The 27925-nt window shown below is 40.5% G+C and overlaps 1 protein-coding gene across 2 annotated transcripts in view; it reads left to right on the plus strand.

Annotated features, from left to right (window-relative positions):
* SLC25A13 (solute carrier family 25 member 13) overlaps nt 1-27925 on the plus strand; it is a 203212-nt gene that overhangs the window by 159143 nt on the left and 16144 nt on the right. For both annotated transcript variants that reach the window (XM_068550618.1, XM_068550619.1), the window contains exon 14: nt 14266-14406. In XM_068550618.1, coding sequence (XP_068406719.1) covers nt 14266-14406 — 141 coding nt within the window. The remainder of the gene's footprint in view (nt 1-14265; nt 14407-27925) is intronic.

Consider the following 27925-nt stretch of genomic DNA (forward strand, 5'->3'; position numbering starts at 1 on the left):
GCACCGGGTCTTAGCTGTGGCTCGTGGGCTCCTAAGTTGTGCCTCGCCGGCTCCTTAGTTGTGGCACATGAGTTCCTTAGTTGCGGTTTGTGGGCTTCTTAGTTGCGGCTTGCCGGCTCCTTAGTTGCGGCATGCAAACTCTTCGTTGCAGCATGCATGTGGGATCTGGTTCCCTGGCCAGGGATCAAACCCGGGTCCCCTGCATTGGGACCGTGGAGTCTTAACCACTGCGCCATCAGGGAAGTCCCCAAATGTACATATTTTAGTCAAGATCATATCATAAACATTTTCTGTCTTTCAACATATGTTATAATTGTGATTATTAAGAAAAAAAATAACCATATTAAAGCTAGGGTAGAAAACAAAGCAAAAGGAACTGCCCATAATTCTTCAATTCTCATAGCATAAGTTTTCTTAATCTGTACTTAACGCTTTATCCCTGACTTCCAGCTCTACTGACTGCAAGGCTTAGAGACTATATCAGGTATTATGTATGACCTGTTGTCTTTGTCAAATGTCCTGCTTTGCCACTTGAGCTTTTCTTTTATAACTGTGCTGACAGCTAATTGTATCCTGGGGACCTTGGGTAAATGTTGACAGAACTGAGACATCTATAAATGTGCAGGACAGGACCCCTGTCTCACTGTTATGCTCTGTATCTAGCCTTGTGCCTGACACATGGGAGAGGCTTAAAAATAGTTGCGGAATGAATAAATGCTTGACTAGAAGGTGTTGGTGATGAGGGCAGTAAACATAGGGTAGTCATTTGATACACTCTCTTGCTGTTACCTTCGTTACAGATGGGCAATGAAGACACAGTGCCTCCAGGGATTGGAGCAGGGCACAGGAATTGATGGACCTTAGGGAATAGCTGTAACATGCCTACATATGTACATACCCAGGATGTTTCGCAAGTAATGTTTTCATTGGTCACTCAGGAAAGGAGCCAAAAAGCTTCTATTTATTTTATTTGGCTTCATTTCTAAGAATGGTAAATAAACTAACACACAAATATATGCAGAACCTTAAGAACAGGATGAAGATAAACAACTTGAGGCACTTGGTATAACTTACTCATTATTGCTTATGTTCTTAGTAGAAAAGATTTTATCGAATGGTTAACATGTGAAATTATGTCAGAATCATGAAGGAATCATACAAAAGAGTGGCTTTAAAAAAAAGACTAACAACAGTGAGATACCACTATACACCTTTTAGAATGGGTGAGATCCAGAGCACTGACGGTATCAAAGGCTGGTGAGGATGTGGAGCAACAGGAACTCTCATTTGTTGCTGGTAGGAATGCAAAATGCTGCAGCCACTTTGGAAGGCAGTTTGGAAGTTTCTTACAAAACTAAACATACTCTCATAGTTAAGATCCAATCATTGCATTCCTTGGTATTTACCCAAAGGAGTTGAAAACTTATGTTTTCAGCAAAAACCTTTACAGCTGCTACAAACTGTATGGTTCGAACTATAGGACATTCTGGAAAAGGCAAAGCTATGGAGACAGCAGAAGGATCAGTGGTTGCCAGGAGTTGGGGGGGAGGGAGGGATGAATAGGCAGAGCACAGAGGATTTTTAGGGCAGTGAAAATACTCTGTATGATATTATAATGATGGTAATATGTTGTTAAACATTTTTCTAAACCCATAGAAGATGCAACTCCGAGAGTGAACCTTAATTAAACTCTGGATGTTGGAGGATTATGAAAATAATTTTGCTCCATCACAGTTTGCCCAGTAAGTCTTCTGGGGGATAGGACTAAGGCACTGGGCTGTGATAGGAATTCTATGGCCTGCCTGCTTCTATGAAAAGTTCTTTCTCCATACTTTTACTTGAACTTGGAGCAAAAATAAAAGGTATCTGATGGCAGTAAGGGTTCATAGCACTGGCCTACCTGGCTAACGGCTGCCTTTGGTGGCTCAGAAATGTCATCTTACTAGAAGCAATTCCATCTCGTGATAGACACTGAGCCAGCCAGATGTCTCTCTTCTGTTTTCCTCCCTTCCCCTTCTTTGTGAAGGTCTCAGAGCTATTTGGCTCAACACAGTTCAAGCGCTGAACCATCCTTCTGGTTTTCTAATAAATAGGGGAGGGATTTGTTATGATATGAAGATATGAACAAAGATTGGGTCACAGCTTTCATACAGTTAAGATACTTTAGACATTGAAGGTCTGTAAATCATTAAGACATTCTGGTAGTAGTAGTCAAAATAGACATGTATAACAGGCAGAGCCCAAATGTGAACGTATTTGACAGCTCTGTAACTTAACTACTTTTTAATGTCAGCCGAACAGATTCCACTTTGGTTTCTTGGCCAGGCTTCTCTAGGCCTGTTAAAACCCGATGAAGTTGAAAATTTGAAACTTAGTATTCGTAAAACACGTAAACAGAGTACCCTTTTTTTCTGTCTTACCATGTAGTTAAGAAATTAAGAATAGGAAATTTCAATTTGGTATCTGTCTCAAAAACAGTTAAGTGGTGAGAATCTATTTTCAAAGTTCTTAACAGTCAAATCACAGATTTTTTTTACTTAAGAGCTTAATTTACACATCAAATCAAAGGAGAAAATCCCATACTGCTTTGTGTTTGGAGGCGTGCATTTAGTCAGTTTAACTAGGTGTATTAGTTTTCTAGGGCTGCCATAGCAAAATGCCCCGGGCTGCATGGCTTAAACAACAGAAATTTTTTTTCTCACACTTATAGAAGCAGGAAGTCCAAGATCAAGGTGTCTGCAGGTTTGATTTTCTTCTGAAGCCTCCCTCCTTTGCTTGCAGGTGGCCATTTTCTCACTGTGTCCTCACATGGTCACCCCTCAATCTGTGTGTTATCTTTATCCTGATCTCTTCTTCTTCTAAGGACTCCAGTCATGTTGAATTAGGGCACACCCATATGACCTCATTTTACCTTAATTACGTCTTTAAAGGCCCTGTCTCCAAATATAGTCACATCAGAAGTACAGCGTTAGGTCTTCAGCATATCAATTTTGGAGGGACACAATTCAGCCCATAACACTAGGGGTTAAGATAAAGGTTCTTTTCTCAACTGCAATAAGGACTCAAGTTCTTGACTGAAGCAGGGTGATGACCCCTCGTGAGGGCACTGGGTCTGACACTTTCCCTTCAGAGCTTGATAGAGTGAGTGGCGTCTTGGCCTCATGCCCCTCACATTTGCCGGCTTCTCTGTGAGGTTGCTGAGCGCCTTCCTGTCTTCAGTATTTGTGAACAGCAGCTGAGTGCTATTGGGCGCTGTGTTCTAATTTAATTCACCCACTGTTATTTGCGGAATATCTGTTTTGTACATGTGATCTTTATATACCGTGATAATACCTGCACTGCGTACAAATTATTTTCATGTCTCCATTTAACATTGGAGTAGAGAGTAAATGGAAAATATGTTGAAGCTTAGATTTCTTAAGAAATCTTTGTTTTCCAATTTATTCAAATATCACATTCCATTATCACTTGAGTATTCATTTTATATGTAATGTAAGTCATTAGACATTTACTAGTGTAGACCTTTTTTTGTAGTTACAATTTTATTTGTATCAAAATAATCAAAATAATGTACTTGGGTTTTAGTTTAAAAAAACTTAAATTCCATATCTTCATATTAATCTATTTTTGACACCTTTAAGCACACATTTTAGAATGTCACTGTGCAATTAGATATTCTTAGCACATGTCACTTGTGAAAAGCACTTTAAATCTAAGTACATTCAATTGAGCATAATTAGAATATCAAGATACATATTCTTCGTATACATTTTGCCACTTAATTTTTTAAGTAGCTATAAGTATCTACCATGTGAATTCAAATTAAAGGGAGGTGATTAAATTACAGTTATAGTTAATGCTTTTAGCTTAAAATATAGCAGGAATAACACTATTTTAAAAAAAAAATACACTGCTACGTTTTCTGTGGACAGCAGATTGATGACAGAATCGATTTTTTGTTGCTGGTGTTACATGCAAGACTGTTAATATTCTCTGCATATTCTCAAGACTGTTGCCTAGAATGGTGAGGGCAGGAGCAGGAGTCATAAGGGCTTTTTCATCTTGTGAGTTCTTTTGACTCAACCCCCCCCCCCCCCCCCGCCACCACCAAGTCCCGAGAAAGAATGTTCGAGGATAGTATCTTGGTTAGTAAAGAAGCATTAGAGAAAGGCTTGTTTAGTTCATAACAGGTGAGAAAAAATGGATTATAGGGAAATATGAACTGGGGCTCCTGAACTGATCTTTTAGATAATGTATTTAGGCTGCTGATATGTCCTGTGATTGTAATAGTGAGCAGACGACCTTGGCAAGTCATTTTTAATTTCCATGTAACTTTTCTTTTTTTTTTGGTGGGGGGCCATGCTACGTGGCTTGTGGATCTTAGTTCCCCAGCCAGGGATTGAACCTGGCCCCAGCAGTGAAAGCGCAGACTCCTAACCACTGGACCGCCAGGGAATTCCCTAATCCCATGTAACTGTAAAACTTACTTGTTCACAATCATTGGGCCTAAAGTATGTTAAGATCATTTTTGGGAAGATCACTGTTCTTGGAATACTTAGAGAAATTGGGCAGTACATTGAGATTCTGGATTATGTTGCCTTTTTAAATATTTGATTTCTTGAAATTCTACTTTTAAGAAAGAAGTAAGTATCACTTCCCTCAGGAAAGTTAACTATGCAGAATCAGAAGTGTTAACGATGAAGTTAATCATTACATAATATGGCAAAAGGAATTTGGGTGACAAAAGTGGGAGATAGAGAAGAAAAAATCAAGCTTACAGAAGCACCTGGGCACTGAGCAAAAGCTATGATAGAAGCCACATTTCAGGTTCTTTGCAGACTATCTGTCTAGCCCATTTCAGACAGAGGGGGTATTAGAAGAAAAAAACCTGTATTTTACTTCAAGCCCTGAGGACCGTATCATGTGAAAACTTCGAGCATTTGGAAAGAGTGATGCTTTGTGTTGGTAGAGTGCCATTCACCTGAGAAGCTTGGTGCTCGGGCTTCATGCTGACATAGTTGTAGCTTCCACAGCCCTGCTTCCCTTTCTGGTTGCTCTCAGCCCTCCTGGATGCAAAGGTGAATTTATGAAGGTCGTGGACTTTTAGACAGGACTCACGCAGCTAGAACTGTCATATGGAGATGTGCACTTTCATTTGTACTGGTGGCAAGACGAGGTGTCTAACATCTACTTGGGATAGTTTTAAAGTCCAAATATTAGGACTTGATCTGGAACATTAAGGGTGATTGTGTTACCTTTTCCTTCTAGCAGTCGTATTACCTGGTTAGAAGGAGTGCACGGTGCGTCATTTTCAGCAGTGGGGAATCTTCTATACCCTATCTAGTCTCTCTCGGTCCCTTTCGTGACCAGCAGTGCACATTTCCAAAGTGGCTTGCCAGTGTTGAGGGCAGCCCACACCTAAATGGAACAGAGATCAGTCCACAAACATGGTGTTGTAAATTATGCGGGTTATCTATCTGGCCATTGTCATTTTTACCGGGACATGATTATTAACCATTTCTCAGTAACAAAATTTCAGAATTTAAAATACCCACAATTTATTGAATGTCATCTTGAATTTAATTAAATAAAATTGAATGAATTTAAATTAAATAAAAACCATCTGGTTATGTAGAGCTCTGTGACATCACCCATCACTCACAGGAGTTTTTTTTTTTTTTTTTTTAATTTACTTATTTATTTATTTTTGGCTGTGTTGGGTCTTTGTTGCTGCGCACGGGCTTTCTCTAGTTGCAGCGAGCAGAGGCTACTCTTTGTTGCGGCGCGCGGGCTTCTCATTGCAGTGGATTGTCTTTGTTGTGGAGCGCGGGCTCTAGGTGCGCAGCCTTCAGTAGTTGTGGCGCGTGGGCTCAGCAGTTGTGGCTTGTGGGCTCTAGAGCACAGGTTCAGTAGTTGTGGTGCATGGGCTTAGTTGCTCCGCAGCATGTGGGATCTTCCCGGGCTCGAACCCTTATCGCCTGCATTGGCAGGCGGATTCTTAACTACTGCGCCACCAGAGAAGTCCCACGTGAGTTCTTTTCTTCCTTTTTTTCCCTTTTTTACCTGATACAGCTGCTTCCTACCAGTCTTCAGTGTGACTGTGCTTTCCTCAGAAAGAAAGTTTAATTTGCAAGTTTCTAGGGAAAGAAAAATTTGAAAACTCAATTGTCCTGGCTTTGAAGGAGTTTGCTAAACTGAATTCACCTAAACAGAGTTTCGTCATGTATTTATTAATGGTAATCAGTACCACTGGTTGAGCACTGTGGTGTGCTAGGCACTGGAATCAGTGCTTTATACACTTGTTTCCGTTTACTCCTCACATAATCCTATACATAACAGCTAGAATATGGGCTCCCTGAGGGTGGGGAGCTTTGTCAGTTTTGTTCCCTCCTATATACCTGCCCCTGGAGTTGGCACGTTGAAAGCATGAAGAGCATTAATGTCCCTGTGCCCGTTTTACAGGTGAAATAAGTTTGGAGTGTGTAGGTTAAGAAGTTTGTCAGAGCCTAGGCTGTCAACCATGGGCCACGCTGACTCGCAGCAGTGCCCCCCATTTCTCAAGCAGCTGCTCTGTGTCAGGCACTGTGCTAGCTGTGGTACATGCTACTCTATTTAGTCCTCACAATGAGTCTGTGAAATGCTTTCATCTCTTTGGTATAAATAAAGAATCTAAGTCTTAGTAAGTTTGAAGAATTTGTCCAAGGTCACATACAAGGAAATTATGAAGCCTGAATTAAAATCCAGGTTTCTCTGCTTCAGTTGCTCCTATGCTGAACCACTGTGCTATATTTAGGTAAAACCCACACTAGTGTAATTATTTTCTAAGCCCGTTTGAATACAATTGAAAATAGGTCACTAGTTACGCATTTCTGAGTCTGAAATATTCCTCAAGGATTCAGATTTGGCATGATTGGGGGATTTTACCTCCTATTGGCCGGGCTTCCTCATGATTTATTGACTAATCTACAGAGAAAAACTTGATGCATCTGATGAAAATCAATGATACTGTACCTGGGAGAAAACCTCTCTTACACATTTCTTGATGGACTTCAGTGTCTCTGAAGCATTTGCATATCTGGATCTTTTCGCTTACTTAGTCTTGGCTAAATTTTTAAAAGTTACCGACACTATAAATGTGTGTTAATGTGGCACAGGATTCTCCACGTGACTTTTTGTTCAGAATATTCCTATCTTCAAACATCTTCATGAAACCTGGTTGGGATTTTATTTAGGAAGACTGCTCTGAATTTTAAATTAGTTTATGAAAAAATTGACACCTTTACAACCTAGGACTATTACATTCATTTATAGGAAATTGACATTTTTTACATTTGCATTTAAAATTAATTTACAGGCCAAATGACACCTTTATAACATTGAGTCTCCCAGTTTAAGAACAATACTTGTTTCACTAGTATTCAATCTGTATGCCCTTTGTATTTTAAAAGTCTATATTTTTCTTCATTTCAGTTCTATACATTTCATGTTAGGTTATTTCTTGTTAATGCCACTTGTTAAAAAAGAAAAAAGTTAATGTGTAAGTAATTTTTTTTTGATGTATCAGTTTCATATTTCTCCTCTAAAGATATATAATGTTTTTGAATGTCGGGCTCTGTTTTTTTTTTTTTAAATGCTACAGAATTTTTTGTCACACTGATGCAGGTATTCAATACAAGTAGGCAATAAAATATTCTTGTTCAGTACCTGATAATAGCCTGGGTAAGAGTCCACATAGCGCCAAACTAAATCATTGCTCACCTACAGTCCTGTGCATACAGTCAGCTCTTAATAGAGAACCTAGAGAACCACTGTGGAGCTGCCCATGGCTCTGGGTACCCTGGGGCGGGCACAGATAAACAGCCCTATGCAGTGTTTAAACACTGGCTGCGTGCTGCATCTAACAGCCTGTTTCAAGTTGAGGGATAGAAGGCATGAGCAATTGCATTGGGCTCATCCTTAGATGTCATTAGCTGCTTCATCCTCTTGTCTGTGTTGCAAATCAGACTGACTTCACCATAACTTCTACTTGAGAGTCAGAGTATAATTTCACTGTTGCTTCTGAGGGCTCTTTTGTTGCTGATTTGGTTTATGCTTCAGAACTTTAGTTGTGGTTCCTAATGCCAAATCCTGATCCATTTGATTCTATTTTCTTTACCTTTGAAGCCTGTATAGTAAGACTAAGACTAATAGTCAGTTTCTGCTCTGAAACAAAATCATCCCACAACTCTGTATGTGTCATTAAAGCAAATCTGCCAGCTTTACAAAACTATCTTCCACTCTTCCTCCTCCTCCACTCAGAACTTGTGCTGCTTTGCTTAAGTGAAACACAGTTATCCCCAGTTCTGTTTATCTTTTCACTCTCCCTAGATCTTTTCTCCTTAATTCCCTAAATTTTCATTCTACTTTGCTTGCTTCCATAAATGACTGTCATTCTCTCTTTTCCACTTCCCTTGAGAAATGTAGCTTACAGGAGCTCTCTCATTCCTCAGCAACCCATCCCCAATCACAGATCACCCCATGTGCTGGACTTCACCCCCTCCTCCTTGTGTCAGCAGCCACTGTTGGCCTTCTTCTCCCTTTGGGAAGCCCCTTACTTGACTTCTGAGCCTGCATCAGTGTGCACTGTGGTGTATAGCAGAAGATTGTCATCACTTCTTAGGTCTCCACTCTTGGTTTCATCTTCCTCCTACCCCATATAAGCTCCTGCCTTCAGTTAGCACAATGTGAGGTGACGCCCTCATCTGTGTCTCTGTCCTTAATTCCCAACTCACCCTTCTATTGCCTTCTGGGTATGTCATCTCTTTAGGTTCTTTTGTTCTCCCCTTTTACATATATGCAAAAACTCTGTTCCTTTCTTCAACCCTACCCACTCCTTTTGCCCCACATTCAGCATCCAAGCCCTGCTGATCTCTGTTGCATCCGCCCACCCCCTACTTCATTACCAATGTAATTGTTCTAATTCTGGCCTTTTTTCGCTCTCACCTAGTCTGCTAAAGCCCTAATTTTTACCCCTGCCCCAGGGCTCTCCCTCCTAATAAACTCTCCCCTCTGCTGCCCGGTCATCTTTCTGAGACACAGATACTAGTCACAGCACTCTCCAGCTCCTAAGCGTCATTTGCCAGCTCTCTTCCCACCACAGGCACACACAAAGGCACTTCCCCAGAAGGCAGCCCCATTCCCGAGTGTAGCATTCTAGGCCTTCCATGATTTGGCCCCAGTAGTCTTATTTTTCACCATCCTCTTTCATACCCCTTCCAGGCCATCTGAAGCAATGATTCTTCCATGGTGCCATGATAAGCAGTGGAAATAAATGCTCAGGCTCTGGCGTCCAGCAGGTCTAGCTTTGAATCCAGGCTCCACCTTCCTAGCTGTGTGACCTCAGGCAAGTTACGTAACCTCTTTTCAGCCTTGGTTGCTCACTTATAAAACTGGAATAATATTATTATCTACCTTATGACATTATGAGGACCGAAAGAGAAAATTCTTACAAAGCTCTTAGCACGATGCCTGGTACATAGTAAGTACTCAGTAAATGCTACGGGACGATAATGTTGATCTCATCATAATTATCATTCTAATTAAAATCTCTTTGGACAGATGTGCTGGGTCTCTTTACCCTCTAAGTGTAGCAAGATCTTGTCACTGTTGCTTTGTGTCATTCTTTGCCTGGATTACCTAAATCCTAATTGCACTTCAGTCACCAGTTGATGCATTATCTTATGTGTTTTACCACCTCCCCAGACTATCCAAGTCAGCAGAAATCTCTCCCTCCTTTGAATTGCCATGGCAATGTGTCTGGACTTTAGCTTTTATCTCATTTATCTTTTCTCACGTGCCATTTTTTGTATTCATAAGGAGTCTATTTCTTGGACTCAGTCTTTCCTCTGCTTGCTGGTTGTGTAACCCTAAGGGTAAGTTGCTGTATTAGTTTGCTAGAGCTGCCATAGCAGAATACCACAGACTGGGTGACTTAACATAAATTTATTTTCTCACATTTCTGGAGGCTGGAAGTCGAAGACCAAGGTGTCAGCAGGGTTGGTTTCTTCTGAGACTCCTTTTCTTGGCTTGAAGATGGCCGCCTTCTTACTCTGCCTCACATGGTCCTTTCTCTGTATATCTCGGTTTCCTCTTGTTGTAAGGACAGCAGTCACGTTGGATTAGGGCTTACTCATAGGATTTCATTTTACCTTAATTACCTCTTAAAAGATCCTATCTTCAAATACAGTCACGTTCTGAGGTACTGAGGGCTAAGACTTCAATATATGAATTTCAGTGGAACACAGTGCAGCCCGTAATAGTTGCTTTAATCTTTCTGTGCCTCAATTTCCTCATATGTAAAATCTGGAAAAACATATGTTTTGAGTAGCCTGAAGATATGTATACATGCAAAGCAACACCCTAATAGCCTATGATGGATGCTTAAGGAATATTTATTATCTCTACTCCTATTTCAAACTCCTTGAGAACAGGAATGCTTTCTCACTCATCTTGTGTCTTTATTGTTGCTAGGACAAACTTTGAACATGATTGCTTATAAATATTTGGTGGATAAATATATGAATGAACGATCAAGTAGGAGAAGTGAGCCTGCAATAGGTATATGTGTTTCTCTTTAGATGGATACATATACTGGATAGCAACTAAGATTTCAGTCACAAAGACGATACTGAGAAACCTGAAGACAAGTCAGTCTCCCCACTGTAAACATAATATGCCACACGGAGCCAATTCCAGTATGGAAAATCGTCACCTGGCCTACTTGTCACAGACTCCAGAAAGTCACAGGGAGATGATTTGTGACAAAATTGCCCACATACAAAACGCAGTGTCTTCACACAGCCAGAGCCTTCAAGTGATGAGGGACACAGAGACATCACGTGCACAATAGGTGTTCCTGTCCACTGTCTGCAGATTCGGCTCTCTTTGATCTCTGCAGAGGAGGGACGTGGGTAAGGTACTGTGAATGGATAATAGACCAGGAGGCTGAAGAGCAGCAGTAGTGCACTGCTCAGCGATCCAGTCGTGATGGTGCCCAGACATCGTGCATCTGATGATAAGCATCTTCTCTTGGTGCCTTGGAGTCTCTCATTTCCTTCCAGCTTGACTCCAAAGAGCCGATTCAGCTTCAGCCCCTCTACAATGTGCCACTTTGAGTCTGTAGGTTCTTTCTTTCTGAGCCCACCAGAGGTAACTAGTATGACATTATTTTTTTCTTAGTATCACTGCACTCTTTCTCCCCACTGCCTCTGTTCCCTGCAGCTCTCTGAAGGGAACTTTTGCATCATCCTTAGTGATTAGACTTCACGGTGCGATGCTAAAAGATTGGTATCTATCAATTGGCTTGGAGTCAAGGGAGTTGAGTATAATTTCCTATTTTACTGTATATAATATTAACTTTTGTGGGTATTAGTTATGATATCAGATAATGAATAAGATAGCAATTCTATACCTAACAATCATACCCTTTAATAATGTTACCACTTGGAGATGTATAAAAGGTTTGTTATGAGATCGGATGTAAAACGTATGAATGTTACTCTCCGAAAGAATGTAGAAAACTGGAATTAGAAATCACAGCTTTAAGCCCTTTTAAGCAGCCTCTCAGAGTTGAAAGGCAGCCTAGAGATGATGTAGTGAAGTAAAATGATTCTCAACTCTCACCACACGTTTTAGTCACATAGGAAGAGGCAAGTGTAGAAATCTTATTTAATTTATCAGGAGTAAGATCTAGAAGTCACTATGTTTGAAAAGCTCTGGTAACATGCCACCAGGGAGGAGAGCCATCAGTTTGGGAGCTAGAGGAGAGGAAACCAGTGTGTTTGGAGTCACTGTTTGAGCACCGTGCTGGCTGCTGTATATTCGCCATCTCTTTGATCCTCGTAACAAGTGAGATGGTACGACCAGTAGTGACTGAGGATCAGTTGTCACACGTGATACTCAACTGCCCCTTAGCCGCTGTTGGCAGCACTTGGTGAGTGTGCGTCGCGTTCCTTCTGTTCTTCAAGAAGATCCATGTATATGTACGCTGACTGCTCACCATTCTACCCGTGGTAGACACGGTCTTACCCACTTTTGAGCTTTTAAAAGTCAGCCTCAGGTTAATTCCAACTCAGCGAATCTTTCCCAGCACTTCTGCCCCATGAAACAATTTTTAAAATTGTATTCATTTTCGCAACATGAGAACTCAGGTCCAGAAGCACAGACATAATCCTTACTGTACCCTCGGTGCTGTTACTAGGCCAGGTCCTTTTCATCTCTTCATTATGCCTCCCATCAGCAACCCCCTCCGTGTCGCTTGGAAAGATGCAGGTGCCAACTCACAAAACACTCAAGGGCTGTAGACTGGCAGGGGTTGGTCTTCCCACCTGCCTGCGGGTCACAGCAGCCTGGGAGCAGAGCAAGGCTCTTCTGAGCCCTGGGAGCAGTGGAAGCAGAATGGCTTCGTGTGGACCAGAAGAACACACCAGCCTCTCCCTCCCACTTTAGAAGGGCCTTTTGTGGACCTTCTCATGAATACAACCCAGGTTTTTCCTACCACTTCTGTAGAGTCACTCAGGAGAGATGAAGGTGATGGGTGAAACATGATTTAAGCAAGTACAGAGAGGGAGTCTGTGGCAGTCTAAACACAGGGGAATACTGCCTTCTCCATAGTTTGAATGTGTGGAGAGAGGGAAAATCCTAGTCTGTTTTTAGGAACAAATGTGTCTTGACTAAGGTATCAAGTTGGTAAAAATGGAAAAACGATTTGAATGAGTTAAAGGATGAACATTTTTCTTTGTTTTTTTTGGTTAACATTGCTTCTCATATTAGATAAAAATGAATACTGCTACATAACTTCTTTATAGAAGTAACACATGATCTATGCAGAAGAAACAAAAAACACAGCAGAAAAGAAATCTGTAACCCTACCACCTCAAAAGCACTACCCTGGCGTCTCTCTTCTACATGATGGTCAGGGATAGCAGGGGGAGAGGCGTACATGCATTTACGCATCTGAGAGTTTTTACTTCACAATGTGTATTGAACATTTCCCACCTTATTTTAATTGGCAGCATAATATCTCATTTCAGGAACATACTCAAATGCATTTAATCTATCCCTTGCCAGTGCATCTTTATGTTTCTAATTTTTATTTCCAGGTATTAAACAGTACTTTAAAGACCATCCTTACAGCTGGTTTTGATTAGCACAAGCCATTTTGTGAAGGCACGCACGTTGGTTGATAGGATCAGAGGATCGGGCAAGAAGTAGTTTGGTATGATGTTGACCCAAATTGTGCATGTTACCATGATAGCATCTGCTAAGCTGTAAATGTCAGCTCCATGTCTGTGGTCTGGTTCGGTGACGTCGCTGTATAATGAAGATTCTGAACTACATTCTATGTCAGCCTTAGTTTGGATGATATAAAAATATATTTGAGACAAGGAATAACAAGTTGAAGTATAGTAAGAATGTAATTGCTTATAATAAATATAGGCTTAGCTTCAAAATAGCTAGCTTAAAATTCCCCTTATAGTGTGCACTTTAGAGATTTCCACTGATGATCTTAGAGGTGAGGCACCCAGCCATTTGCTGGAATGAACACACATTGTTCAAAGTTTGGGTTGTAATTGATATAATGCATATTTTTACTACTTTGACATTTATCTTGTATGAAAAGAGCAATTCTATACACAGGTAATACGTAAATATAATACATAAGTCCATAAAATGGTGTTTGATGAGCGATCTGATTTTTTAAGAGAAGAAAAAATAGCTTTCATCTAAGTTTGCATGTCCTCTGGCAATTGTTGAAATATTGACAGAATTATGAAGTGCATCATGCGAGAGCCTGTGTCCTCTCTGCCCCCCTCCTGTTCTGACAGGCAGATTCGTGTCTCTTTATTTGGATACCACTTGACTTTCATTTTATGGCTGCCTTTGTGTGCTTGGCTTTGAGTCCTGTGGCGGCAGTTGATTGTGCTTCAAGGAATGTTTGTCATTTTAGTGTGAGGACTTGGGTGAGGCCAACAGAAGCCTCTCTGTGTTGGGCCAAGTCTCTGGTCTTTGCTCTCTTTCACCCTCCACATGAAGGAAATAGAGCCTGACCCAAGTCCTCCCAGGCAGTAACTATATTTTGATTCAAACTCATAATCGCTGTTTTAATTGATGGGACAAGGATTGAAATTACAGTCTGTTGAGAATAGAACATTCTGAGCTCCTTTGAGGAGAATCACTCTGAACCACCCCGCTTTATACTAAATCTTTTCTTTTTCTCCCTTTTAGGCAGGAGCCTCCCAGGTGATTTTCACAAATCCTTTGGAAATTGTCAAGATCCGTTTGCAGGTAGCTGGAGAGATCACCACTGGTCCCCGAGTCAGTGCTCTGTCTGTCCTAAGGGACCTGGGCTTCTTTGGGATCTACAAGGTAACTCTTTTCAGTCATTTATTTGAGTATATGCTCATCTCCTAAACTAGTAACTGCTCATAGGCATGAAATTGATTCCTCACATTTCTATACCTAGAGAAGATCTCCTGCTGGAGCTCATAGGGTACCTTCATGCCAGTTAGAAGGAGGTGTCCTTTCCTGCCATCTGCCAAATAACTGTCCTTAGAAAACATAAACCGAGGATGAGTATGATGTCGTGACCCCCACAGACACTGTTCAGTGCACAGCTCTTTGCCACAGCACTGGGTGGAGTTTTGTTTGGATCTGTTACTGATACAAAAACCGAATTCTCAGTGCTGTTGTCTATGAAGGATAGCTGCCAGGATCACAGGGCACCATCTTTCGGGAGACGGGCTGAGCTCAGTTTACCCACGCGTGCGAAGCCCATACCAGCTCAGGAATTTATGTTCTGATCCTGTACATTCCAAACGTATCCCTATGTGTGCCTTGTCATAATTATTTTGCATCTTAACCATTTATCATTTAGAAAATAGTTTTTCAGAATGATCGCAAAACCAAAATTTTAGAAAATTCTTGAAATGTGTTATTTACACTCTTTTACCAAAGAAGTTGTAATGAACTAGAATTAGCTTCATATATGCCCTGTTGTAAGGCTTCATCAGACATAAGGTGTTCACCATTTTTCAATGAGAAGATTAAAAAAAATGTTTCATGGCCAACATGAATAAGTAAACCTTTAGGGATATACGAAGGTAAGTCAAACAACTACTTAAAATGTTGGTTTTCATTTATTTACACATAGATATATAAAATCACATTACATAAAATTAATATTGCTTTTTTCTATACACACATATCAAGAAATATTTTATTCAAGTTTCTCATATGAATTTTGAATCAGTGTCTTGATCACCACTTACTCCACATTTTAAATCAGCCATTCACATGGTTTTGCAAAGTCCATCGTCTTCATTTTCGTTCCAAGCTGGCAAGAAGTCACTTTTGGACTCTGTGCAGTATTGTCCCTAGAAATTTTGTCCCACAGACACATAACATTACGACAGTTGCTTTCTTTCTTTTCTATTCCCAATTTATCCTGAATGGATATTTAATGGTCCCATATGTAACATATTGCTTTTTAGAGTGAACTTTAAATGCCTTGCTCTGACATTCAGCACAGCATTTGTAAAAGTATTCCCCAGGAATACTTCTTTACCCTTTTCTTTTTAACTCAGTTTTTTAGGTGACCTTGGTAAACATACAGTGTTAGTAATAACTGAGGTTGTTTCAGGTAAATCTGCCTTCCCCAAATAGAGCTCTGTACTTCTCAAGGTCAAGTGGTTGGAAGAGTACCCCAAGATCTGAGACTTTGTGAGGATCAAATATTATGTGACACCCTCTTTTCTGGGGTTAGTTTTTTGGGGGAACCTTGCCTTATATTTAGGCATCTTGTAGTGTTTAGGAATAGACATACTGATTTTTTTAAGTAGCACTTAAAATGCTCAAGGTGATTGTGCAGTGGAACACAACGTGATAGCTGTTTCATTTACCAAATTGTTATCCAGCTGTAAGAAATAAACAGTATTGTCATGAGGCATAGCATTCATCAATTTGAAGAAAAATCATCTTCTGTTCTGAATTTTTAGTCTCTTGCAGACTATCACACGATGTAGCAGCATGTCAGTTTGACAGGCTGCCAAGCAGTCTTTCAGTGGATTGTCTGGTAAAAAGCACTTAGGTACTATGGCAGTGACTGCTATCGAAATGTCTAGATGGATAAAATGGTAAAAACTTGTTTGCTGACACACAAACAGAGACTGTTAAACTACCTGCAAATGAAACAAGACTGAGTTTTAGTCCTTTTCATCTTCACAGTGTTTCATAATCTTGATCCCCTTTAACACCCCTTGGAAGTAGTTGGTCTCCTAATTTTGTAGTTAGGAGAATAGAGCTGCCAACGGTGGTATCTGAGCTGAAATTGAGGCTCAGAAGTTTCTTGTTTCCACTTTTGTCCTAAAATGGCTTTCCTGAAATGAGCAGGATTGCTCAAGTTTGAGCAAGAGACCTCTCCCATATAAAGTTAGTTTAATTACTAGCCTGGTGGTTTAATCTAGTTCAGAGGCATTCCACAGGCCTGGGTGCTGCCTTTCAAAACACTGCTTTTGGTGTATTGGTAATTACCAAGTGAAGTCACTAACAATTTGAGCTTTGAGCTTCTGGAAACTCATTGCGAGAGAGTGACCTGGCAGGCAGTCTCCTCCGTTCTGCTGGCCATTTGGTATCATCAGCTAAACTCCCTGAGACCTGCGAGGCTGGACTTGATTCAGCAGAGTTCCCCTCTCCACTCAGTCTGATTGGTCTTGTATTACCACCCTAGCTTATCCTCATTTGTTTTATCCCACCTTCCAACCTCAGGTTTTGTAGCTTATCCTCATTTGTTTTATCCCGCCTTCTAACCTCAGGTTTGTTTCTTGTGAGTTTCCTTTCTCCAGGCTCACCTACCTTGCCCCACCCCTCCATGGTCAGAAATCACTTTAGTGGTTCTAGATCCCACCTTTTAGGGACATCACAGCTTTAACATTGCTATGTAGTTTACTACGTTTTTTTCCCCCCCCCCCCCCCAGATAGCGCTCTTCAGTGATAAAGCTTTTCTCTGTTTCTAGTCTTGGTTGGGTAGAAAAATGCAAATGACCTGTGGTGACTAATACTTTTAAATCTGGTATGTGTCCCTCTGGGTGGGTCTTGAAAAAGAGAACTTCTATCCTAGTTTAAGGTGGGACAGGTAATCTTCATTTTCCTTCCCTTGGACCTTTTGTTTGCTGTTGTTAACATGACAATGCGGGACCCAGGAGGGGTTGAGTGTAGGCTCTGTCTGTGTGTTTAGACCTGCGGTGCTCAACCTCACTTAATTGGACTTAACCAGGCTTTCTGTTTTTCTCCTAAATTGACTTGCAAAATACCCAACTATTCTGCAACTTCCCAGTAAAAGGTAATTAGAATACTTGCTTTAGAAATACATTTACAACTGAAAAAAAAAACAGTGGACGTGGTAAACATTTCACATTCCTAAAGTTAGAAATAGTTTAGAGCAGAGAGAGCGAACTCTGTAAACAATGTACCCCCCATTATAGAGACATTGTTATAGCCTAGAGTAGGTAGGTGATTGAAGTAAAGGCAGGATAATGAATTGCCTTTGAAAGAGCTGTTTGAATATAATGTAGTTTTTTAAAATCTGAAACAGTACTACTTTTCTTAAGAATATGTGAGGTGGTATTTCCCTTTCACTAGGTAACTTTTGTTTTATTACATAAGCCCCTAGAGTATAAGTAAAATAAATTCTTATCTAAGAAAGTGATACACATCTACTTTTGAATGGTACCTTTTCCTTAGGAGCCAACAGAGCTTTAATGAGGAGAAAGATTACACCTTCTGAATGGAATAGAACTTATTTAACATTAAATGGCAGCACAGCTCAGATAGACTAAAAGATGCATGCTTATGAAGCAACGGAGTAGTTCATGGCTATTTTTGAGAACAAAAAATGGTCAGTGAAGCAATAATGGCAAAGATCGATCCATCAAGCTTTGTTGAAAATTGTTTTCAGATTGTATAATCACAAATTAAACATTTCCATCTAAAGCATGGAAAGTCACCAAGGAATAGGAGCTCTGTCTACTGTTTTCTAATCAAAGGCCTCTGTCCCACTGCATTTGACAGAGAAAGCCATCCCTTGGTACCCGTGGGGGACAGATGCTCAAGTCCCTTCTATAAAATGGCGTAGTACGATGAATACAGTTGGCCCTCCATATCCACAGGCGTCACATCCAGTTGTATTTTTCATCCACATACATGCGTGTTGTGTATGTGTGTTCATTCATCGTGTGTATACAAGTGAATCACTGGCGCTACTGTTCATAATATCAGAAAGCAAGTGATGACATATGTTCTTGATTATTCTGCTGGTTATCTCAAAGGGATATTGTTTGGTCTTTCAAAGTAAAATACAAGTTTATGTTTCCAAAAAATGAAATAATTCAGAAATGTCTTTAAGAAAGTAAAATTTTCTCTTTACCCCTTACCACCCCTATTCTCTCTTTAAAGGATTACCACTGCTTATGTTTTTTTATATATCTTTAAGAAAAGAAAACCTTTCTATTTAAATCTGTATTTATTTCTCTCCTCCCTCTCTCCCTTTTCTCTATCAAAAATTGTACACACACACACACACACACATCAATGGTGTATCTGTGTGTTTTAACAAAAACAGAATCCTCCTAAACACACAATATATCTTAATTCTCTTTTCTCATTTTATTTAATAACTGTATATAAGTTTCTTTTAAGTTTCTTTTTCTTTTTCTTTTTTTTTTTTTTTTTTTAAAGCAGTTTCCTATTGATGGGTATTTAAGTTGTTTCTAGTTTGGGGACATGACAATGATAGGGTGGACATCCCTGCATATAGTGTGACATACTTTTGTGAGGATATACAATGAATTCTTAGCAATGAACTTGTTAGGTCAAGGGGCATGTGCATTTTTTAGTGTTAGTAGATTTTGTCAGATTTCGTCAGTTTACCACTTTTATCTTGGTAGCATACAAGTACGTAAGAATAATTTCTCAAGATAGGAGCTTTTAAAAATACCTGCTTTTATGAGCTCATGGCCCCATATGAAGAAAACAATTGTTTAGTCATGGCTTTGAGGACATCGTGCCATGCTAATTTTCTAACACTAAGGGACACTACATGGTTTTACAACCACCTGAGTGGCAGTTCTCTTCTGATTCATCCACCTTTCCCTTTCACCCAGACCTCTGTGAAAGCCTCCTCATGGGTTTCTCTATTTTGACTCTTGACTCCGTCAAAACCGTAGTCCCCACAGCAGCCAGAGTGATCTAGTTAAAATGTAAGTCAGGTTAGTTCATTCACTCGACACACGTCTCTTGAGGTCTGACTGTGTGCCTGGCACTGGTCTAGCCATTTAGAATGTCACTGTGAAAAGCCAAGCCACTGCTCACTTTGGTGGGTAGAAGTCAGCCGTCAAGAAACCAAATATATGACATCAGGTGGAGCTAAGGACCTTGAAGAAGAAGGAGGCAGGATGAGGGGATGGAGAAGGGCCGAGGCTGGATGGAATTGGGATGTTGCCTTCTAGCAGGGTGGCCAGGGAAGGCCTCTCTGAGGAGATGATATTTGAGTAGAAACCAGAGGAAATAAGAAGCTAGTGTGCTCTACAGAAACTGTGTCTCTGGTGCAAAACTGTCTAGCAGTTAGACTAGAACCTACTGCGCTTAGACTAGAACCCCAGCTCCATCCCTGCACTTAGACTAGAACCCCAGCTCCATCCCTGCTGGCCCCGTCCTCTCCACCCTCCATTCTACACCGCCCGCCTACTCTGCGAGCTATGCTGGCCACCTTTCCTTTTCAGATACTCCAGGCTCATCCCCTCATTTTCAGTTGCCTGAAGGCTCTTCCCCTCACATCTTAGCTCAGCAGATGCCTGTTCAGAAGGACACCAGGTCACTCGCTGTCACATCCCCCTCTTCCAGGTCTCTACGTAGCACCCATCACCATCTGATAGTTCCGTCTGTCTCTCTCTCTCCCTCATCCAGAGTGAACTGTGATACCAAAGACCTAGCTTGCTCAGTGCTGCTTGTAACAGCTTCTGGCACATAAGTAGACATTTGATAAATATTTGTTGAGCAAATAAATGGTAAGCAAAAGCCAAGTGTTTCCAAGTTACTAGCAATGATATGAAAGCATGGAGAGAGAATAAGTTGACAAGTAATGACCACAGAAGACCAGGATACTGGGGAGGTCAAACGTAAAGGAAACAGCCAATTAGATGAAAGATCGCTTTCCCAGGTTCCGAGGCCTCCATTTATTCTCCTGGCAAGCTCTGCCGTGGGCACTGGGAAAATGAAAATGAATTATAGCGCATGTTTTTATAAAGAGTTTACCATCTCATGGGGGCGGTCAGACAAGTAAAGAGACCCTTGGAATACAGCACATGTGGTTGAGAAGGGCTGTCAGAGTGCTGCGCACAGAGTTCTAAGAGAGATGGAGCTGACTCATGGCAAGAAAGCCAGGGGGCTTTGGAAGGGGAGATGGCGTTAAAAGATGAGTCATAGTTCACCAGGTAGAAGGCAAAGACAAATGGCATGATAGGTTTTGTGTTTAAGGAGGGGTAATTCAGCGTCAGTGTGGAGAGTGCCACATGGGAAAGCAAGACAGAAGGCTGGGAGGCCAGTTAGGAAGATACAGGCTGGGGATGGCAGGGAGGAGTGATGACCATGACCTCAACTAGGGCGTCATGGTGGGGAGAGGCAGTGGGGGGATATATTTAAAGGATGTGTGAGAGTTAGACTCACAAAGTCTTGGAAAGTGATAAAAGGTGAAAAGTAAAGAAAGACTAAATCAGCCCAGATTTCTGGCCTGAGCACCTGGATGGACGGTGATACTGTAAATTTTATAATTTCATAATATTTGAGAAGCTGCAAGAAACCTTAAAAGACCTTCTATCTGGTGTTACCTTTATAATTGAGGAATCGAAGCCCAGAAATCTTAGGAGAATCAGCTAGGTGATTGGTAGGCGGGGCACGGCTAGGCCTGAGACTGTCTCCTGACTCCCTGTCTGGTGTTCTTCTTACTCTACCCTGTTGAATGTAGGACTAGAGCCTTGTCAGAGGGATGGGAACTTTAGACGGTCTTTCAAGGGTCGTCCACGTGCATGAAGCTATGGGAGTGGGTAAGATCCCCAAGCTGATGGGACACCAATGATGGAACTCAGAAACTACCCTCATTAGGGTGGCAAGAGTAAGTGAGTATGGGGGAGAAAATAGCAGAAGCAGCTGTCAGGTGGAGAACCAGAAGAAGCAGTGCTGTGGGAGCTGGTAGAGAGATGAGATGTAAGCGGAAGAGGAAGAAGTTGAGTTGGTATCAAGTGCTGCAGACCAAGGGGACTGAAGTCCAAGAAAAGGCCTTTGAATTTAAAGATGGAGGCCACTGGTTATCCTTAAGAAGTCAATTTAAGGAGAATGGTAGAGGTAGAAACCTGGTTGAGAAATTATTAGCAGATACAGACCATTCAACCTAAAGATCTTACTGTGAAAGAAACAAAAGTGAAAGCATACAGCAACTGGAAGAAAAAGTAGAGGCGAGGGATAACGTTACAGGGGAGAAGAGGTTGAGAGATTTGTGGTTTGTTTTGATTTGTTGGAAGAACCATGCCTGTCTGTAGACAGAAAAATGAGACACTGAAAATGGAAGGATTTGAAACATCTGAAGATATAGCAAGATCAGACATTGTGGTAGGACTTTCAGGAGGGACAGAGGCAGGGTCCAGGCTTAAAAGCGTGTATGTGTGTTCACATGTGCGCGTAAGCTCGTTAGAGCTAATGTTTGACGAGGGCTCACTTTGTGCTAGGCCCCATGTTTAGAGCTGTATACACTTTACATCATTTAATCCCTACTACAGCCTATGATGCAGATAGTTTTTTTTTTTTTTCAGCTCCAAGTTAACAGTTGAGGAAAGGAAGGCTTGATGGGTTTAGGTAATTTTTCTAAGGTCATATACCTTGTAAGGAAGTGGGAGGCTGGGTTTCAAACTCAATGCAATCTCTCTTTGAAACATGAGTTATCGCCTAGAGATATCTTGAACCAGATGAGAGAGAGCATGTGTCTGATAGATAATTCAGGGAAGTTCAAAGACAAGGTTCTATGCTACACATGGATATGGAGCAGTTGGCAGTTTTGGTGTCATTGTTAATGCGAGCGTGCTAGGAAAATGGAGATTAAAAGAACTGAGAGGACACCAAGCAGCATGAATGTGTGATAGCTTAGGTCAGGGTAGTTATATGATCATTTTTTCCTCATTCCTTTTAGTACCCAATACTTTTTAAAAATGTTAGTTAGAATGGCTCAATTTTGCTTTGTTTTGTTTTTTAGAATAAGCACATGTTACCTTAGATCTGATATCAACTCTTTAAATTATAGAAATTAAAATGATTGTATCCATTGCGAGGCAAGAGGGCCCTTCTGTTTCCTTAACTCTTGCATTAACCAGCATAGCAGTGCAAACCCCACGTGCCCTGCAGAGAGCCGCATAACCTGACAATGAGCCAAGCTGCTACCCAAATGATAGCTATTTGTGTTCTTTGAAAAATAACTTTGTGCCTTCCTGATAACTTTGTCATAAATATCTGCTGTAAAATGAACATTTGGGGCATTTTGTCTTATTAAAAGACAGTTATTTTAGAAATTAATGAGAGGGTATCAAGTACCTCAAGGGGCCAGGTCTTGTATCTAACATGGTGTGAACTTGCGACTAATATTGGAAATGATGTAATACTGTCCCTATTCTGCTTAGAAGTTTGCATTAAAAGAAAACAAACTGGAAAAAAAAAAAAAAGACTTAAAAAAACCTTTCTGTCCCTGTGTTTCAAATGCATTATCGGTAAAAGAGGATAGTAATGATACCTACATTTGGAACAGCAAATAAAAGGAGACATCCTGAAAAATATTATTTTTATTGAACAGTGCTGGAAGGAATGGAGTGTGCTGAAGGGGGCTAGAAAATATTCTTTAAAATATTAAAAAATGGTTAATGTTTTATCATTCTCCCATTCACTCATCAAATATTTGTTGAGGACTAACAATATGAGGTGTGCTGAGTTACAGAGACGAGTATGGCCTCATTGCCTTCAAAGTGATCGGTATTAAGGGAGGTGAGAGAATAATTCTAGTGCCATAAAGTTCTTTCAGAAATTAATTTTAACAGGTAGTATAGTTTTTAAAACAAGAAAATTCAGATATAAAAAAGTATGTAATAATAAAACATTAGTCTCCTAGCCTCATGCTGTGGGTAACCTTCTAGAGGCAAACATTTTTATCCAGTTAGTGTTTTGTTTTGTTGTTGTTGTTTTGTTTTCTGCTAAGTGCCTGCAGGACTGGCTTCAACAGCTCTTTTTTTTTTTTTTTTTAATAAATTTATTTATTTTATTTATTTATTTATTTTTGGCTTCATTGGGTCTTCATTGCTGCACACGGGCTTTCTCTAGTTGCGGCGAGTTCGCAGTGTGCGGGCTTCTCATTGCGGTGGCTTGTCCTTGCGGAGCACGGGCTCTAGGCTTGCGGGCTTCAGTAGTTGTGGCTTGCGGGCTCTAGAGTGCAGACTCAGTAGTTGTGGCTCACGGGCCCAGTTGCTCCGCGGCATGTGGGATCCTCCCGGACCAGGAACCCGAACCCCTATCCCCTGCATTGGCAGGCGGATTCTTAACCACTGCGCCACCAGGGAAGCCCTCAACAGCTCTTTTTTATTTTAGCTCAACCTTTGGAATATAATGTGATGTTCTTTATATTTAGAAGTATTGAAAGTGGTGCTACTACTAGTCCACTGTTCATAGAGGGCTCTGAATATATTTTCCAGAAGTGATAGATAGATTTCTACTAATCTGTCCTTATATTTCTCTGGTTTCTAATTGTGACCAAGTTCTGTATTTAAAAGATGGCTAATTTGAGAAATGTGCATCTACTGTAAAATTAAGGAGATATGTCTTGTGGCAGCCAGAGTCCCATGTGGGGTATGATCAATTTAGCCAACTAGTTTAAGCTTACTTGATAGGATTAGGTCTTCTGCCAAATAAAAGATTTGCCCTTAGCCTGATAAATGTAGAACTCTCCTGTGATTCAGGTATGAAACCATATAGGAGTCACACTCCAGCTGCCAGTTGTTTAAAGGCTATATCAGCTAATTCTGTTTTCCTCCCCGACAGGACAGTGTGCTTTTCGTTGATAGTAGTAATTGTCTTTATATCATCACTTTTTATTGAAGATCCTTGTGCTACGTATTATACTAGGTACTTTATATTAATCATTGAATTTAAATTTAATTCTTATGTCAGTACAAATATTACTCACTTTTTTTGGAGAGGAACTTGAGGTACAGAGATTTTAAGAACTTCGCCCAACATCAGGTAGCTAAGTGGCGGAGCGGTGATCTGAGCCCAGGTCTCTGACTCCAAAGTCTGTATTCTTGCTCCTGCAGTATCCTGCTGTTGATGTGGAGTGGCGGAATTCAGATACAGGTCCATATTTAAGATGATACATTTTGACACATATGTGTGTGTGTATATATATATAAAAAACTGAATCATTTTGCTGTACACCTGAAACTAATACAATATTGTAAATGAAATATAGTTCAATAAAAAAAATTATTTTTAATGCTCCCTCATACTATCTGGACAGCAACGAAAATTGCTTTGTTTCTGAGTGGAGGGAGAGAGAAGGGGGAGGGGAAAACCCACCCCTAAGAATCAGGAACGCCAAGCTTGTCTCACATAGGTTTGCAGACTGAATTTATATTTCTTGAGTGATATGAAAACTCTCAGACTGGGAACTTATTTTAAATAATCTTGAATTGATAGTGCCTTCAGCCCAGATGTTAAAGAATTTCATAGATAATGTTCCAAGGAAAATGGGCAGCTCATAAACAAAAGTCTCAAATCACACAAGGAAACAAGGCACTTTAAAAAGAGATGGCAAAAACAACTGACAGCATTTGAAACCTCCAAAGATTTAAAATTTAAAAATTATCATAGCTATAAAGTGAATGTTTTTGCTTTAAAAAATTAAAAAGGTGAACATATTTATGATGATTGAAATTTAAAATTCGGCATTTCAAAATTCTTGCTTTAACAGCAGAGTAAACACAGCTGAAGAGAGAATTAGTAAGAGAATTACTCAGAATAGAGAGACAGAGAGTGAGACACAGGAAAGTGTGAGGAGGTCTAATGGGTATAAAAGAAAACCAGGAGGAAAGGGGAAATGATGGCTGAAAATTCTCCAGAACTATTGAAAGCTATCAATCCGTAGATTCAAGAAGTACAGCAAATCCCAAGCAGGATAAATAAAATTAATCCAGACTAGACAATCAGAATGAGACTGCTGAACACTGAAGCTGAAGAGAAGCTCTTAAGTGGCTAGAGAGAAAAGCAGATTGTCTTTAAAGGGGAACAGTTGAACCGATGGCTAGCTTAGAAACAGGAACATTGGAAGCCAGAAGTCATTTGAATGGTGTCTTCAGTGTGTAGAGGAAAAAACCTTTCAACATAGAATTCTATACCCTGTAAAAATGTCTTCCAGGAACAAGGGTAAAATAAAGACAATTTTTAGACTAGCAAAACTCAGCATATCACTGGTAGAACCGTACCAAAGGAAATTCTAGAATGTACTTCAAGTAGGAGGAAAGTGATTCCAGATGGTAGTTTGGAGGTGGAACAGGGGATGAAGAGCAAAGAAAAGTGGTAAATATTTAGTCTAAATAACATTGTCTGAATTTAAATGTGTGTGTGTGTGTGTGTGTGTGTGTGTATGCATACATATATATGTATGCATGTATGATGGTAATTACAATGCTTAATGTTATCTGAGCTAGAATTAAAGTCCATAACAATGATAAGATGGAGGGGTTGCTTATAATTTAAGTAGTCTAATGTGCAAGTATTATATAAGACGAAGGTAAAGATAACAGACTGTAAGTTAAGTATTTATAGTAAAAATTTCAGGCTCTAAACCTTGGGACTAGAAACAAACCATGCAACTTGCAAATAGGTAGCAGGGAGAAGTTGGGGAGAAAGCAAGAAGGGAAAGAAAAGAAAAATTGAAAAGATGGGACGTATTTTACAGATTAGCTTTGTGAAGGGGACAGAGCTTCTCAGAGACCAAAATTCCATGTAATAAAACTCTGAGCCACTTATTGGATTTCCAGTCCATCTAAATGATGAGCGTCACTGATGGCAAAGCAACATGTAATAGTAGAACAGTAGAGAATTAGACCTGGCACACGAGTGGCATTTCCTAACAAAAAACCTTGAGTTACCAAGGTGCTTTTGTTAGAATTGCAATGAAATTAAGGAGACACCAATAACCTAAAAGTCCCTGGACTGAAGAAAGAAAGTAGTAGGCATTGATATTTTATATTCAAATTGAAGTAATTTCAGTGTCACTTATATGGAGTCTCCAATTGCTGACTGGTTGATTTGGCTTTAACGCCAGTGACACAACATAACGGAGCTTGGCACCAGTAATGTTTCTCAGCAAGATACTGAAATGCACCCTGTTCAAATCCCTAACTGTCCCTTGACCGGGCAGGAGAGGTGCTGCCAGGCTGTGTATACAAGGGTTAACTCGCTTGGGAGAAGCCAAGAGGAATGCTAAGGGATCAAGACATGACATGCTGCCCATTGTTTGTAGCTCCAGGATCAAAATATACAATTATACATGCCAAATAAATTCTAAACCTGTAAGGTAGGAAAAGAGGGGTGGCTCTGACTACAGGTGCCAGAAGCATTAAATAACCTTCCCAGACAAGGTGCACCACTGTTGTCTTGAATGCTGCAGGGTACCCCCACCACCACCCCCCCACCCCCCCCCCCCCCCCCCCCCCCCCGGTCTGGCATTTTCCCCCATGCTAGACAATGTGCATTCACTGCAGGAGTCTCTGTTAAGCCTCTGTCTCCCAGACCTGCTGGCTCCTGGTGCCCAGCCCTGACACAGAGGTGCCTTTGTGAGTGTAATTACCTTCCCCTGTATTAGAAATAGTCTGTTTCAAGCTGTATTTGCAGGTACAGCTAGAGTAAGCAGGAATTAGCATGTGAAAAGACCTGCCCTGGGCCCTGACTTCTTTATCAACCACTATCCTTCAGGATGGTTTTTTTTGCTCAGATTGATTGGGCAGGTGTGATACCATCCAAGATGAAGAGCTTTAAAAGAAGGAAAAAGACACTGGAGATAGCAGCGTATGTGTGTAAGATACAAATCCTGTTGTGTTTTATCTTTTGACAATTTCATGCGAGACAGAGCTGCTGGAGTAAACTTGGGTGGATGATTCCAGCAACTTAAGAATTGATTAAAGCTCCTTTGGGCTTTCACCATAGTGTCCACATCCAAAAAAGCATGAGAAGTAAAACAGATATTTCCTTTGCCATGGCGATACCGTGGCCAGCGTCTCTAAAGCTGTCTAATTGGCCTCTGTGCATCATGGACCACTGAAGTTAAATGAAGTTCCTAGACCTTAACTAGAATGGTGACGGAGAGACTTTGGAGGGATATGGAATTGGAACGGAGCCAGAGTTGATAATTAAACTAGATCTGAGTTTTGATTCTAGTTTATTCACATATAGGTCTCCCCTGAGATGCCTTTTATTGTTCCTGTCTGTTATTAGTGGGCCTTTTATTAAAAAGGAAAAAAATAATAATAATAATAATTTCCCCTTTTTGGAGAAAGAGTGCTTTAACGAAGAGTAAGAGATCAGGTGATTGCATTTTTCATTTATTAATTTCCCCCAAGTGATTTTACTGTGTGTACAAAGGAACTTCAGGGCCAACCAGGGAACGTCCAAGGGCAGGGCTGCCTAGAGCAGGGAAATGTGGGGATTTTTCTTAAGGGGAGGAACATTTAAAGATTTATTTTAGGTGGTACACACTTTGTCATTTATTAATTTTTTAATGGCCAAAGTACTTCTTTTTGTGTTGCTG

The sequence above is a fragment of the Eschrichtius robustus genome, chromosome 8 (genome assembly GCF_028021215.1).
Source record: "Eschrichtius robustus isolate mEscRob2 chromosome 8, mEscRob2.pri, whole genome shotgun sequence".
In the NCBI taxonomy this organism is placed as follows: Eukaryota; Metazoa; Chordata; class Mammalia; order Artiodactyla; family Eschrichtiidae; genus Eschrichtius; species Eschrichtius robustus.